Source organism: Chiroxiphia lanceolata, chromosome 4 (genome assembly GCF_009829145.1).
Source record: "Chiroxiphia lanceolata isolate bChiLan1 chromosome 4, bChiLan1.pri, whole genome shotgun sequence".
NCBI classification, from domain to species: Eukaryota; Metazoa; Chordata; class Aves; order Passeriformes; family Pipridae; genus Chiroxiphia; species Chiroxiphia lanceolata.
In genome coordinates, this window is record NC_045640.1 from 63,288,967 (window position 1) to 63,304,951 (window position 15,985).

At 42.2% G+C, this 15,985-nt stretch overlaps 1 protein-coding gene across 3 annotated transcripts in view; it reads right to left on the reverse strand.

Moving 5' to 3' along the window:
* ELF2 (E74 like ETS transcription factor 2) overlaps nucleotides 1-15,985 on the reverse strand; it is a 35,373-nt gene that overhangs the window by 12,505 nt on the left and 6,883 nt on the right. The window contains exons 2-3 of one of the 3 annotated variants that reach the window (XM_032685915.1): nucleotides 15,670-15,863; nucleotides 14,511-14,676 (exon numbers count right to left, since the gene is read on the reverse strand). In XM_032685915.1, coding sequence (XP_032541806.1) covers nucleotides 14,511-14,676; nucleotides 15,670-15,741 — 238 coding nt within the window. In that variant the 5' untranslated portion in view covers nucleotides 15,742-15,863. Of the gene's footprint in view, nucleotides 1-3,613; nucleotides 3,756-14,510; nucleotides 14,677-15,669; nucleotides 15,864-15,985 lie in introns of those variants that run through there. The other 2 variants (XM_032685916.1, XM_032685917.1) reach the window with 2 other exon arrangements.

Below are 15,985 nucleotides of genomic sequence, written 5' to 3' on the forward strand. Positions count from 1 at the left end.
AACTTTCCACTTTGGTGCACAAGTGCAGTATCACAATGGGCAGAAATGTTTCTGATCAAAGACTGAAGTGTTTCACCTGTTTCTTTAAATATGCCCAGTTCTATTTGTATTTATTTATGCTATCAACTATGGTACCACTGTGCACATATACAATACCCCAAAGCTAAAACAGACTGTATTGCTTGAGTAAAAAAAGTAAGGTGTAGGTCTGTCACCTCATATAATCATTTCAGGAGGAACTGTCACTTGCCCAAAGGAAGCAAAGTAGTTTACATGGACGAAAGTAAATTTTTCAGAGTTTGATAACTAAGTGACATGAGAACTGCCATTTACTGATCTAGAACACATCAGAGCTAACACCACCACTTACCTTTCATTCTTTTAAAACTAAACCTCATCTTACTGCTTTTATGAAGAATTCTGAGTCCTTGGCATTTTATTTTAAGATACTTCATTATTTTAAAATACTTCATTAAAAATTTTCTGGTCTGTTTGTAGGAAAAAAAATCCTCTTTGAAAACAACCTCAAAAAATGTAAACAGTTAACTACGCTAGTTGATGTCTATCTTCACTGTTGACCTAATGTCTTCTAGCTCCACTTTCTAAACAAATAGCATGTACAGTACATTATTCAAGGTTCTCAACAGCTGTTACAAAACACCAAACTTGGTAATTAAGTCTGACAGGGCTGTACTTCAGCTTTACAGAAGAACACAGTGGCAACATATCCATTTGGTTAAAATGTCCCCCGTTTCAACATAAGACTTAACAAAATTAATGAAAGCAACTGATGAGAGGGAAAAAAAATGGGACAGGAACTTTCAAAATGGTACTTTTTGGCACTGAATACAGCCCTCCCCCCCCTTTACCTGAAGTGTTATCAATGTCTGCATTTACAAGGCCAACACTTAACTGCAGCACCTGCAATAGCTTATCCTTTAATACTATCAGGCAACCAGAGGAATACTTTAATGAAGAATTCCCAATTCCAAGCATGGAACTCAGTCAAGAGTGACTACACATACACTAACAAAGCTCATTAAAGTTTACTGGTGCTTACATGCTTGTTTTATCTCAGCACTTAAAAGACCACAGCAAAGAGCAGTGGAAGCTGTAACAGTGCTTAAGCTGCATTTTAATTATAAGCAACTGAATTGCCCATATAGGTAATACCCAGAAATCTTTCTGCATGCAACATTTGACTGGAAAAGAAAGCATTTTCAGTTTACTGCTTGTTTTATGGCAGACATTTGTTCAGAAAGTGAAGAACAATCCCTTGGATTTTTCAGTATTTCCCTAAGCCTGGCTCTGTTGGTTCCAAAGACTCTCAGCTGCACACAATTTAAGGATGATGCATAACCCACTGCATAAAGGTAATCAATAAAGAAAATGAGAGAGATCATCCCAAAACACTTGCTCCACTGTAAGCCATTAGTTATCAGCCTGATATTGACACAAATATTAGCTACAAAGCCAAAACATGTCTTTGTAAAGTCATTTAGGAGTTGCTTGTACAACCCTCAATTAAGATAACACTAAGCAGCAACAATTTTAGTCCCGCTTAGTGCCCGCAGTTATCGACACTGAAGTTTTGTCAACATTGGGACGAGGAGCCACGGGAAAAGGCAGCACGTCATTACTATTACAATCCCTTAGGATAGAGAATTCCTCACTTAAATCCACATGATACCATCTACATACAAACGTAAGTAAACAGATATGGTATCCTGATAGTACGATGATGGGAATACTAGACCTGTGTAGGTATCTGTATCACTCACTGCAATGCAAATATAACAACAACAAAAAAAAGGAATTAAGTTGTCTGCGCTAAGGACATTAAGGACATCAGAAAGGGCAATGCAAAGGTCACCTGTCATTTATCTAAAGGTTAGGTCACAAGCAATCTAGTTACAGTGACTTAAGAAGGTCTTGACACAATAATCAACCACTTAAACGTTCTCCATTCATTGACAATCAAAAGTAAAAAACAACTAACTGAAATGCGCAGTGTGAGCCCTGAAGGAATCAGAGATGTGTTCCACTGGCAAAATGAAGCTCCTGCTCCAGCGTAGACAGGAGAGTGTCCAACTGCTTATGACCTGCTCCACTTCTGTTGTGCAGCAGAACAGTTCTTTGCTGCTTTATACTGGGGGGTTTTTGTGTGTCTGGGGTTGGTGTCACCCTCCTACAAAAAACACTGTGTGTTTTTCCACATTAAATAAAATAAAGCACTGTGAACATTTCATGATTTGGCTCTTGTTTTTCGGAAGGGTATCTTTATACACTCGTGAACGACAGAGCATTTACCTTTAGCACACATTCAGGCCTGTACAAACCCACTGCCATGTCAATGCAAAACCAGCGTTAGGCTTTACTGTCCAGGCAGTAACTGCACAAGTCATTACTTCTAATGCTCTCCACGGTACTGCTGTGTGTGGCTTCAAGGAGTAGGTTTAAATACTGAGCTACACGTTGTAAAGACAAAAATAAAACGAGAGCTAGTACAACTTCTATGGAGAACTAAACGCTGGACAGTGCATTTGTGGCTTTAGTCAGCTGTAACTTTGCTCGTGCTTTCTCCGTGGCTCTACCACAGTTTAAGACAAATCCTGGGATCACTGGAATGCGTCCTGTTCTCGGACAGATTTAATAAAACCAAGAGAGGCCAAACCATGATCCTGAACATAACCCCGACGAAGTGTTAGAGCTCGAGTAAAGCGGCTAGTCCCGGGGGCTCCAAGGTATAGAGGAGCGAGCAGAAGGAGCGCGGCACGTGCACCAGCTTATGAGAGCCGGCTCCGGCTCCTGTTCCGTCCCGGGCCGGCGCTCCCGCCGCGCCCTCCCCCGCCCGCCGGGGGCGCCCGCAGGCAGGTGCGGCCACGTGCGGCGGCGGCGGCGCCACTTCCGTGTTTACACCGCGCTCCGCTCCGGTGCCGCGCCCGCCGCGCGCCCATTGGCGGCCCCGCCACCTCCCCCTCGGGCCGGTCCCTCCCCCGGGGACGCGCGGGGGCCCCGGGGGCGCGCGCGGCGCTTCCGCTGCGCGGCGCGCGTGGGGGAGGGGGCACCGCCGCCCCCCCGCCCCAAACACGTGGGGGCCGCGGCCCCGCCGGCGGCGCCTCCTCCCGCCCCGCCGGCGGCTCACAGTTTAAAAGGGCACGGGGGGGGGGGGGCCGCCGGAATTAGGGGCGAAAGAGGGGGGGGGGGGGACACACGCAGGGGGAGGCCGGGCCGCGGCCCTCGGCCTGCCCGCTCAGACAGCGTGGCGGCGGCAGCGGCGCTCCGAGCGAGGGGAGGGCCGGCGGGGGCGGGAGGACAACAACCCCGCGCACTTCCTGGTTCTCGCCCCGGCCGCCAAAAGCCCCGCAAAACTCCGCCGCGCGCGCCCCGCCGCAACTCCCGGCGCGGCGGCGGCCGTGCCGGCGGTGGCGGTGCCGCGGGGCCCGCCGCACGCCGGGCCGGCCGCTACCAAGGTGATCACTTCCTGATTGCCCTCCATTGCAGCCCTCCCGCCCGCCCTGCGCCGCGGCTCCCCCCGCCGCCCGTCCCCGCTCTTGCCCGCCCCGCCACCCCCGCAGCCGTCCTCGCCCCCCGGCGGCGCGGCGCCGCTCACCGGCGCGGATCAGGAGGTCGAGCTGGTTGGTGGGCCCCTCATGCACGGACGCCGCCATGTTTACGCTGCCGGAGCGGCTTCACATTGACGGGCGGGCGCGCGCGGGGCCGGCGGGCGAGGCGCGCTCCCGCGGCGCGGGCGGAGCGGTCACCGCCACGGCGCGCGGCGGCGGCGGCGAGAGCGCTTCCTGCGGGGCGGCGCGCGCGCGATCCTTCCGCCGCCCGTCCCACACAGGAAGTGCCGTGCCGGCTCCCGCCGCCGCAGCGGCAGCAGAGCGGGGCCGCCCGCGGGAAGGGGGAGCCGCCGGGCACCGCCGGCCCACACGGGCCGAGGGCAGCGCCTGCCTGCCCGCCCGCCCCGGCCCGCAGGCACCCGCGGGCACGGACACAGCCCGTCCCGGCGCTGCCCCGAGCGCCTTCCCGTCCGCCTCCACGCAGCCCCCGCACACCGGCACCGACGTGCCCCGGGCACCAGGATAAGCCTGACAGTCCCCACTGACGCAGGAACAAGTTTTCTCCTTGGCGAGTCCCTACGTTCAGTAACAATTCGCCAGACAGCCTCAGTCCTCCTCTCCTGCAATCCACAATCCACCTCGTCTCCTGAAGGGGCTGATTCCAAGGGAACTTTAGGTGCCTTTTCCATTTAGCTACAGGCCCTGTCCATCCTTTGTGAAACCCAGCCCCTGAGCAGATTTGAGGGGGAGAAAGTTACATTGCTTTCTTAATTTAAAAATATATTTTAAAAACCACTACTGCTGCTTTTTTTAGGGTTGTGTGCTCTCCCATCTGAAGAACACCTGCTTCAGTGACACCGCAGCATTCCCTGCCAGGCCTCTGGAGTGCTGCAGCTGGACAGACACCAGTCAGAAGAATGCACCCTCCACATGTGCTTGTCCATTCCCTGTGCCAATCACTCCCAGGGTAAAACTGCAGAGCTGCATGCAAAGAGCAGCTACCCCAAGAAAAGCAAAGCATGGAGATTACACGTAGGAATTCCTTCATTAACACCACACACACCTGAATAGGCCCGTATTGTTAAGCTAAGGATCAAGCAACCACCTGCCTAAAGAGAATTCCTTCCTTCCATGTACACCACAGCTCCATTAAAAGCAGGTGAAGGGCGCTGGCTGCAACTTGACAATACAGAACCTCTTCCCCTCTCAAGTTTTAGTAGTCCTAGGACCTAGATCACAAGCAACAATTCAGAAGCATTTTTCCCCACCACAGAAATCACAAAATAGTATCCCGCATAAATGACCTCCAGCTGGTAAATTCAGTGCTTCAAACTTTTGACAAATCATACTCCTAACACTACAATGCCCAAGGCTTTTTAGGATACATTTTAATGACTGTATTTATATATAATATTTAGAACACACAAACAAAAATTCAGGCGTTTTGTAGACTTCACTCATCCATTCCTGGCTGTAAGGAATTACATTTGTTCATCACCATCAGATGATCCAAGCGACATCATTCATTCTCACGTTAAAGACCTCTCTAAGGGTAGGTCTGTGCTAAAGTTTTGCCAGCCGAGCTCTTCCCAACCAGAAGCATGGACAAAAAAGGCAAGCATCCAGCTGTGATGGCAAAAAGCTCTCATGCAGATCCAGCTTTGCCAAAAGCAGAGTGCTCCTGTCAGCTTTTGTTATTCAGAGAGGTGCAGCAGCAGTGCTAGCAAGAATTCCTTCCGTCAGCATATTTCCACTAGGGGACTCTGCTGTATCCTCCAGCAGAAATTTTCCTAGTGGAGACAAGCCCAAGGACAAGGAAAGTCATTTTAAGTAGGCGCACACTTAAATGTGCAATAAAACTTAATAGTCCTTCATTAAAACATCCTCAAATTGAAGTGGAAACCTCAGCCAGTGTAGTTTAGCAACACCCTAAGTTCAGCTTAAATACAGAGTACTGCAATAACCACATACTCCTGTCACTTTGTCCCGTGTACCTACTGTTGCTAAAAGTTGTAATTTACCCATACTTCAAGCCATTTAGCCCACAGCAGTAAAATACAGTTTAAAAGTTTGCCTGTTTAGATCCAGATCAAAAGGTGCACTGAGACACTAAATACCCTTGAAGATCCAGACCTGTGTCAATAGGAGTTCACACTTCCATACTTTGGAAAAGGTGCCTTCATAGTTTTTTCTTTTATTGATTGCTATGTAATTCAGTGAGCATTGTTTTCTGATTGCAACTTTTAGTCATAAACTAAAGTGTTTGACTCATATCCAATGAATTTTTGCCTGGGATACGTGGACTCCTTGAATAAGTGCATTCAAGCAATGTGCACTATGTAACTTCTGACAAACACCACGTGTCCAAAATTAAAGGAAAAAAAGAGCATAAAACATCAAGCTCTTGGTTTAATAGCAGTTTTCTAGGCAGCATTTATTTACTACTGCAAGCACAGATTTAGCACAGTGTTTGCCAACTCACAAGAAATGGACTTGAACAGCTGCATTCAGTATTCTGAGTCTTTGCTCTCTCTGATCTCACACAGAGAGAATATCACTGGATGCCTGAGGGGTTCCAATCTCTTGAAAAGAGTCCAAGCCTGGGCACTTTCAAGATTAATATGTAAAAAACTACAACAAATCTATGTAGTGATCATTTTGATCTGTGCATACCTTATATAGTATTACATATATAGACATATATGTCTTTAAGGAGGAATGCAACTTTCTCTGGAAGTTCTGCAGTTTCATCTGTTTAAATTATATGATTTCTAGTATTTCATGCTGAATGCTAATTGATTTATCATGCTAATAAAATCTTACTATTTCAGGGAAAAAAGAGAGTCAACAGGGGAAAAAGTAAACATGCACTTAACTTTTTAACCTATTTTTAAGCCTCCTTTCTAGGCAAAAGGCTAACAAAGAGGGCTACAAAGTCTACTCAGTGGGTGGCCCAATGAAGCAAGACATATTTACTGTAATGGAACAGGGCCACAGGAAATTGCAGATGTACTTATATTTCTCTGGCATGAAAAAAGCACAAAAAAATACATAGATGAACAGATCCCCAAAAGCATCAGTCTTTGTCAGACAGAAATATATTTAGTAACCTATTTTTTTGTTGGTTTGTTTGTTTTACTGTTAGAGTATACAAAGATTCAGCTGTATTGTAATTTTTTAAACAAGCTCAGCTGTCAAGATAGCCAGGTACCCCTACATGCTCATCACATCTACATTTACCAAGTGCCAGACAAAAAAAAAGTCAAAATGTTTAATATGGACAACTTTGTTCACACTAAAGGAAACGTATCACTTTGCAATATACACCAGTTAACCCTCATCCTGATTATTTTGAAAAAGTGAAAGACAGCTGAAGAAAAGCAGCTGGATGTGATTAAATGCATCCAAGACAGCAGATGTAAATTCAGAATACAAAGAACTGGTAGGTTCCAGCAGATTTGCAGAAGTGGATTGGAATAGGATCATCAATTATCTTAAGCACCTCTTTGAACAGCATCTCAAAACTAGTAGAGCATTCAGTGGCTATGGAGGAATTGTCAATCTCCACTCCCATAGTCGCCTATGCAAAGCTGCCTTTCCCACAGTTCTCACAAATATGATGAAAATACTCCCTGTAGTTTCTCTTGGAAAACTACTTCACAAGTATTGTAACTAGAAATGCTAGAAGTGCAACCTTCCAATGGCACCTTTGCCCTCCACTAACAGCAAATGATTAACCAGAAAGGAAAACCTGTGTGCATTTAATGACTTTTAGCCACAGAGGATGTAGCTGTATTCTAGTAAGACCTACCCTGGGAAAAGGCAATTATTATAAAGCAGTTGCTTATTCTTACAGAGGTGATTTGTTTGACTTCATTTAAGTAAGTAGTGGAGGGTAGATGGCAATCTGTCTGAGGGTAGTATTTGCAGTCTATATGACAAATTGCAAATGATAACAGAGTAACAATGCTGAAATGCCAACCACTCTAAAAAGCTTCAAGTAATTTCAGAAGTCCAGTCATGGCCTGTCCCGAGTGCCCAAACCACCTACAAATTTTAAAGTTACAGAAAGGTCAGTTTTGCCCAGGATCCTCAAGAAATTCACAGCTGATAATTACAGATGTAGTTGCTGTCCTCAACAGCGGGCTATCAAACTGTTGATAGCTATTACTGCATTGCAAAGGTAACAATACAAAGAAATATTTTTAACAATACTAAAATTGTTAAATTCCAGAAACCATCCAAGAAAATGCAGCTGTCACCTTTATCAGCAGATCAGCATAATCATTACCATCCACTGTGGATTCCACGGTAAAAAATTGCCAAATAGCAAAATAACCACAAAATGTTCCTGGAGGAGCCAGGGAAATACTGAGGAAAGGGGTCCCACTGAACATTTCCAAGGACTAAATGCCCTGCTCAAACACATGTGGCTTTACTGTCATCCTAGAGCTTGTTGTCAACTACAATCTCCCTTTTAATGTGCAGGTCACCTTTAAAAATTATTACTTTCAAGTCTGTCGCTCCATTTTTGGTCAATAAAGACCAGTAACTCTTGTGCACTCATACCACGATGGGTTTGGCATTCTAACAATTGCATTCTAATTTCAAGGTAGAAGCCACGCAATTTTTCAGCCTTCATTAGTAAAAATGTTGTGGCTGAGTCTTCATGGTAACAGCTTACAAATTCTCACTCACAATTACAGCTGGGGTTGGGAGTTTAGAGGAGAATGCACCTGTACATCTGAAGTCCAACCCTTAATGCTCCACACCAGCAAGGCACTGAATTAGCCTCACATCAGCCTCAGGAAATAAAAATTATTCCTGAAATGTGTAGTTAAATCAGGCTTTATTACAAAATAGTTAAATCTTGCAGCATTCTTTTGATATGAATGGACCAGGGAATGCAGCAAGGCAGAAACCTGAAATGTAGAAAGAACTGGACACCAGTTATGGTCATGTTAAAATACTATCATCCACAGTTCTAGAGCTCTTTTCCTTAATTTCTCAGAAAAGGAAACACCAGCAAATATGACATAAAATTTAAGTTGCAGTTGAATTTTGTTTCTGAATTAAGAATGTGACTGAGAACAGATGTATATGCCTTTAGTGCAACTGCTGCAAGTACTATACAACAGCACATGAATTAAGAGGGGAATCCTTTTGCCTTGCTGTCACCAGCATTTAACTGGCAAAAATGCCACGGATTTCTTGGCAGAGGGAGGATTCACAAGGATGAAGCAGCAGCATGGTGTGAAAAAATAAAATTAGCTCACATTCAAAGGGCAAACTCTTAACCCATTCATGTGTTAGAGACATCTAATTCTTGCAGTAGAGCAAGCAAAGCTTTATCTTGCTTTTGCCTAGCTAACAGGCTTCATCTTAGCACTTAAGATGAGAGCTTAGTCAAGTTGTTAGAATGTCCAAATTAATCTTGTTTTTTTTTAAGCCAGCAAGGTCCTCTAAAACAAACTGCTCCCTCTCCATGTGTAAAATTCTCACAGAGCTGTCAGTGTAAGAAAATGAAGTACAGTCAACAGGATACATCAGCACTAACAAAATGTACAGCAGATGCTTGTGTTAACTCATTTTTTGTAAGAGTTTAATCAAATAATGTCTGGACAGAATGAATTATAACACTGTTTTGTTTATCCTTTACATGCACATGCCATACTCAAAGGTAAGATTCTAACCAGATCTAATACTGAGTTCTTAGTATATGATATTTAACTGATGAAAACTTATCTGAGAAACAAGAGTTCACGGGTTCAAATTCACATAAAAGACATTAGAAGGAAGCTGTTTTAATTATAGTAAGAGAAGACATATAAAGGCAGAACGAAGAACAGGCAATAACTGAAGACTGGACACAGATATGCAAAGCTGATTCCCACGGTGGTAAGTGTGCAAGTAGTAATGTGAAATTTGCTTTCTAAAAGATTTCCCTTAAAGTATGTATTTTGTTCATCCATTTGTTTAAATTAGGAGAGGAATAAGCCTAAGCTCCCTGTTGATTCAACCTCCTCCCTCCTTAAGGATGGCTGTCAATTTACATGGTAGTTTCAAGTGAACTTCCTGATCTTTGTAGCCCAGTATTTTTCCATCAGATCATAACCCTGCAGAGGCTCATTTTCAGATCCCCACTATTTTCATGCAGATTCTCCGCCTCCCTGTGCCAATAATACTTTTAGAATTAAACCAGACTTTTCAACTTGAACCACAAGGAGGGTTTCTGATGGAACATCAAATTAAAAAACCTGGTGACGGTTCACAAATTTAATGACATTTTGACTTCTTGAACACAGTAGGTTTGTCTCCTCTTTCATCTTAAAGCTGCGACTGAAAAAAAAACAAACCAAACCTGTACTTGTTCCTTTGGTGATTAATAAAAAAATAAGGGGAAAACCACTATTCATATAAGATGTTAGAGTCACTAAATCAATTCCATCAGGGTTCTACAGAGGCAATACGATTTTGGAACACCTCTCATAGGGATCAAGCTTTACTGTACTTACAGCAACATTTCCTTAATAGCTACCACTGTTCAACAAAATTTGTGAACAAACAATAACGTGGGTTTTGCAAATGTAGCAATTGTTAATTTCAAAATGACTGCTTCTTTAGAGACAGCAGCTTCTGCTGTAATGTAAACTACAAAGGTTTTGCTGAATAAATCTTACAATTTAAGGCCTAACTACTTTAAGGAAAGAAAACTATGCAGGAGATGACAGCCAATAAAATTTGGATATTATTAAAAACTTGTTAAGAAGGATGTCTCTTTTATTATACAAACACTGTCACTGGTGCAGTAAACAACATTCTAAAGTTGTAACTCAGTCCTCAATAATCTAAAGGTACCACTCCCAAGAATATCATACAAACAGGGAAAGAAATTTAAACACTATGTCAACTTAAAGCTTATATCTTCCCTTTCAATCATTACAAAAGGCACTCACTACCTCCAAAAAGAATGTCAGAAGGTCACCTGAAAAAACCAAATTTCCTACATTTTGGTTTTTCTAGAAAAACGTACATATGTATGTTGCACCCTTTGTCATGATGTTTTTCTATTCCAAGCAGATAGGCATTTTTTTCCTTCTAGAATAAAAACATAACTTGAACCATTAAGTCTTTCTTGTGTGCTAAAAGACTCTTGGGGTCTTACTTTTATAGTTAATGGATTAATTTTACGGTTAAAGGATTAATTATAATTAATGATCCTTGATTAATGAATCGAGATAGATTAGTGGGAAACAGGCTGGAAGGAGTCTGATAGGCAAACCCCCCCATACTCCACTAGAATTAGCTAAAAATTCATCAGTATTTATAACAATCATATAGCATATTTTATTTGAATTGTGGTTTCATAAATGCAAGAGGTTTTTTAATACAAAACAACATCACAGGTCCTGATTCTGCCCTTGGCTCAGTACTGACTGTCCTTACAGTCCACACAGTCTCAAATCCATTCATGCAATAGCAAACCACAAACAGACCCATTCAAGGCACAGCACAAATCATCTCTTCAGTGTCCTAAGGAGCTGCCCCACTACATTTTTCACAAAGGGTACTGATCCCTGTCTCTGAAGGCCAGAATAAGGCTACATTTTAAATTACAAAGCTTTAGATTAACTGCAAAGTAGCTCGAGGCTCTTGGAACATGTATGTTGCAATGCTATAAAACATGTAAATCAGAAGCCATTGGAAGTGCCAGTGAACTGTCACAAGAAAGGAAAAACAATCATGTCCATGTCCAGCAGTAAAGATACAGAAAAGGGTGTATATTATGTTATGAGAATAGGTGTCCTTTTCAAATACTGCCCAGACTCTTTGAGTTTTTAGTATTTGCCATGCTGTCTGTAGAGTCCAGAACCACAAAAGGTATTAAGTTTGCTCATTCTTGGTGCAACAATGATACACTTATCAAATAACACAGAATTTATTATAGCAATTAATTCTGTCATTTATGAAGCAGAATCCATTGAGACCACTTTAGCAATAACAGAATTTTCTTCTAAGATGCACAGAAATCGAATTGTTGCACCTCTCTCAAAATTAGGGTCATTAGCATAATAAAGGGATGTACTTCAGAAAATTAACACCCTAAAATTATGCTGTTTAAAAAAACATTATACTTTGTTTACTGCCTTAGCCTGCTTTCTCATTAACAATTACTATGGCACCTGTTGCCACCTCTCCTACATTAAATTGCTTCCTACCTCTCTTCTCCTAGGAAATTAAAATTAAACAACACACTCAGATTCCCTGTCCTGCAAGGCACTGCTAATAATGGTGCATTACCACAGGGAATGTTTCTTGTGGTTTTAATACTTTCTCTCCACCCATCTCACCTCTCTGTATAAGCAAGGAATTGAGAAAGACTCCTGGCTATGCCAAAACATGTTGGTCAAAACACGTGCCTCACAGGACTGCCTCCCTCAAAACAGTCTAAACAACACTGAATACAACTTCTGTGCAACAACTCATTTTCATGTATAATTACATCATGAAAACTGCACTGGATTAATGCTTTATACAGTATACAAATAACAATGAAAAGCTGGAGCATGGGAACTGATGTGCATTCATAGATTTTTAAATCTTCATTAATTTTAATTTCTCCTCCACTGTACATTGGCTTTTTAGTGCCTACTAGTTCTTAGCTCAAAACTATTAAAACATATTAAATTTTTAAGGACATGCTAATGTCAAACTGTGAAATTAAAAAAATAAAAGAACACAAAGAACACTAACAAAATACATGCAGTCAAGACACATCTCTTAACATCTCCAGCTACAAACTCATCAAATTATCATATCGACTGCTCTATAAATTTTAAGACTATACTTTCAAATATCAAGGCTTGTAAGTACCCACGTCTGTTTCTTTGAACAGTAGCTTAAATAAAAATATTACTACGAAGAGGTACAAGTTTTTAGTTGTCCTTTCCACCAATTTATTGTGGCCATAAAATTATACTTAAACACAGAAAGAATTCATCTGCAGTAGCTCTTTATCCTGAAACAGTTGCCCTGTTAGCCATTAATCTACAAAAAATCTTACAAGAAACAGCATATTTAATGTTTAAAAAACAACTTCTGAATACAAAAACCTTCAAAGTATAAGCTCTTAAAGGTTTTCAAATATAAGTTTAAGTTCTAAAATTCACTTCTCACTTACCTTAATCTTAAAAGTTTATTACCATAGTAAAAAACAGAATTAAAAAATACATATATCATAACTTTCCTTTAAATTAATTTGTTGAACTTCTAATTAGCATATTTCATTCAAAACACTTTTCAGCAGACTGGAATCGTTAAGTATTGTCCCAAAATCTGAATCATTAGTTCATGCACATCTTATGAAGTCGATGCATGTGATTTTTGCTGCGGTGCAAACATTTGGATAACATCCAAATTCAGAAGGATGTATGAGCAGTTGCATCCACTGTTTACAGAGAAATCTGCACTGAAACTTGCCTAATCTGATGGGAATGCACACAGAGCTACTGGGCTGCCAAGGTAAGCAGCTGAGAGAAGAGTCTCTCACCATTGTTTTGCTTGCCTGACATCATGAATTTAAACTCCAACTCCACATTAGGCAGCCTCAGGATAGGAATGTGTGCTGCCCATGTGATGTGGGTCTCACCAGCTCGGTATGGAGTGCCCAAGAGGACCTGGACTCCCTCTGGTTGCAGTTCTATGTACTCCCTACACCAACACTCTGCTAATTCAGCAGAAATTTAACCCAATAAAAATACAGAACAGCTGAGGGTCTCCTTGCTACATTTTCTTGCAAACTTAGCAAACTGAAATGGCTAAAGAAGTTTAACAAGTATGAGAGGCAACACAAGAAAGCAAGGGGAGGGACAGGCACTGATCTCTTCTCTGCAGTGATCAGTGATAGGATCCATGGGAATGGCCTGATGTTGTGTCAAGGGAGGTTTAGGCTGGATATCAGGAAAAGGTTCTTCCCCCAAAGGGTGGTTGGGCACTGGAACAGGCTCCCCAGAGAACTAGTCACAGCACCAAGCCTGACAGAGCTCAAGGGGTGTTTGGACAATGCTCTCAGGCACATGGTGTGATTCTTGGGGTGTCCTGTGCAGGGCTAAGGGTCAGACTCAATAATTCTTGTGGGTCCCTTCCAACTGAGCGTATTCTGTGATCCTGTGAATTGCAGCCCAGCAGTCAGGTGTCATAAGGCAGCCATAGGAGCACAACTTTTGTTTCCTCAGACACTTTAAACAGACTTTGGTGCCCCTCAGGAGGTGCAGACCTCCCAGTGGTGCTCTTTGGAGAGAGAGTGTACAGAAAGGTATGTGCTTAGCACTAACCAGCTCAGCTTTTAAACCCAAAGCTCTACTCCTTGCTTCATCCCTAACTTGATATTTTACCAGCTGGATGAGTTAATTTCAATCTATTGGCTTTTTGCCCATAAAAAGACAGTCCAACTCTATCCCCTCTAGCCACATACTCCTGCCATCCAAGCAGCAATAAAACCACTCTTCGATCAAAAAAGTGGGACAGCAAGGGACAGAGAGGAATATGGGGTAAATAGAGCCACGCAGTCCATTCTGCCAGCTGCCCTGCAGGTATTTGGCCCAGACACATAAAAAAACTGAGTTCTAGCCAGCTTCCTGGCTCAGCTGATTTTTAAAAACTCCAAGTTTAGCTGTCTAGCTAACTCCCTGCATGAGTAACAAAGACATAAATGAAGATCTGCCTGCTCATGAGGGTACACAGTTTGCAGCATCCTGGACGCAAGGTGACGTTTTTACCTGCCAAGGTAATCCTGTCACCACTCAAGCTGAGCACAACTGAGTTTAGAGGGAAGAGATGTGAACTCAGGCCAGGATCTCCATCCCGTGGGTAAACACAATGTCACACTCCTAGGGGACTTCTAAAACCTCATGGAAGAAAAAAAAAAAAATGAAGTAAGTCTACCTGTTTCCACAGTTTCAGTCTCAATTTCTTGTTCCTCTGCTACATCTTGCATCAGGTAAGTCTCGTCATCATAAACCAGGACCTGAGCAGCGTAACCCTGTTCTAGTCTGGCACTAGGAACTGGCTCCACAATCACTGCTGGGAATTCAGAGACTGGCTCATTTTCCTATAGAAAGGAAAAAAAAAAAAAAAGGGAAGAAAAGAAAAAAAAAATGCTCTAAATACTGCACTATTGAACTCTACATCAGTATTTTTCCTCTTACGCTCTTACGTATTTTATGGAATAATGATAATAATTTTAAAGATTTTTAAATGAAATCTTCTTCTAAAGCAAGAGATGAAAAGAATAAAAGATGGCTTATCAGCCATCAAAGGGACCTCCCTCAAACTCAGAGATATTTTCCTGGTTTTAAGCACTTAAAATTTAAAGCATCAGACAAAGAGCTTTAAGATATTGGAAATGAGTTTTCTAACGAAGTCATTCAGCTGTGGGAAGTGTTTCTTCTCCCTCTGCTTGATGAAATGTAATCGAGGCTTTTTGTGTGTACTGCAAGATACCTACATCTGACCTGTATCTCATGAACACCCATGTTTTGGATTAAGTACATAAGCTATCACAGCAGAACTGACTACTTCACAGCCCATATGCTTATGGCTACTTATTTAAGGATCAAAATGTCTGTAAAAGCATATTTAATCAGTTAAAGTGTTGCAGAAGTGGAACCCTGCCAGATTCTATTTATTGAAAGCTACAGGATAGTAGAATATATTTATTATTTGTTGATAAGAATGCAAAAATGCAACCAAATATGTTGTGTTGGCTAACTTTAAAAAAGGCCCTTGTATTGTTCTGCTCAACTTGTTCTATACCTCAAGACACATCTGAGATCTTTAAAGAAATGCTTAGTATGGAATGTAATTTTGTAAACCAAGTCTACAGTTGTACTGCAGACTCCTAAACTTACTGCTTCCACTTCTCTGTGATAACAAAATCTTCTAATAAAAGATATTTGAAAAATGGCTGCTGTCTTACTCCTTACGCAACAATCTCAAATCCATTTCGTTTGTCTTCACAGCAAGTTTACAGTGAATTTTGCTTTCAAATTTAGATAAAAGGTGCAAAGTTTGATAGTAAATAAATGCTCTTTATTTTTCTAACCTCTTGGTTTTTGATTCCGTTGCTGTCAAACTCCAGGCCAGGGCCCCCAGTGTCAATCACTGCTGATGTCATGGTGCATCCCCTGAAGATGCTTTGAGAGCTGTTATCTCTTGAAGACAGTAACGCTGATAACCTCAGGATATCAAAGGCTTGAATTCCCAATCCACTGCTGTTAAACAGCTAGGCAGAGGCTGCTGAAACACAAAAGAACTTTAAGTTATTTGCATAATTTATAGCCCAAAATCTTCCAATGTTTATGAAATCTATTGCATGTTATATCTTTACATCAAAACATGCCATCGGCAAGCACAACAGA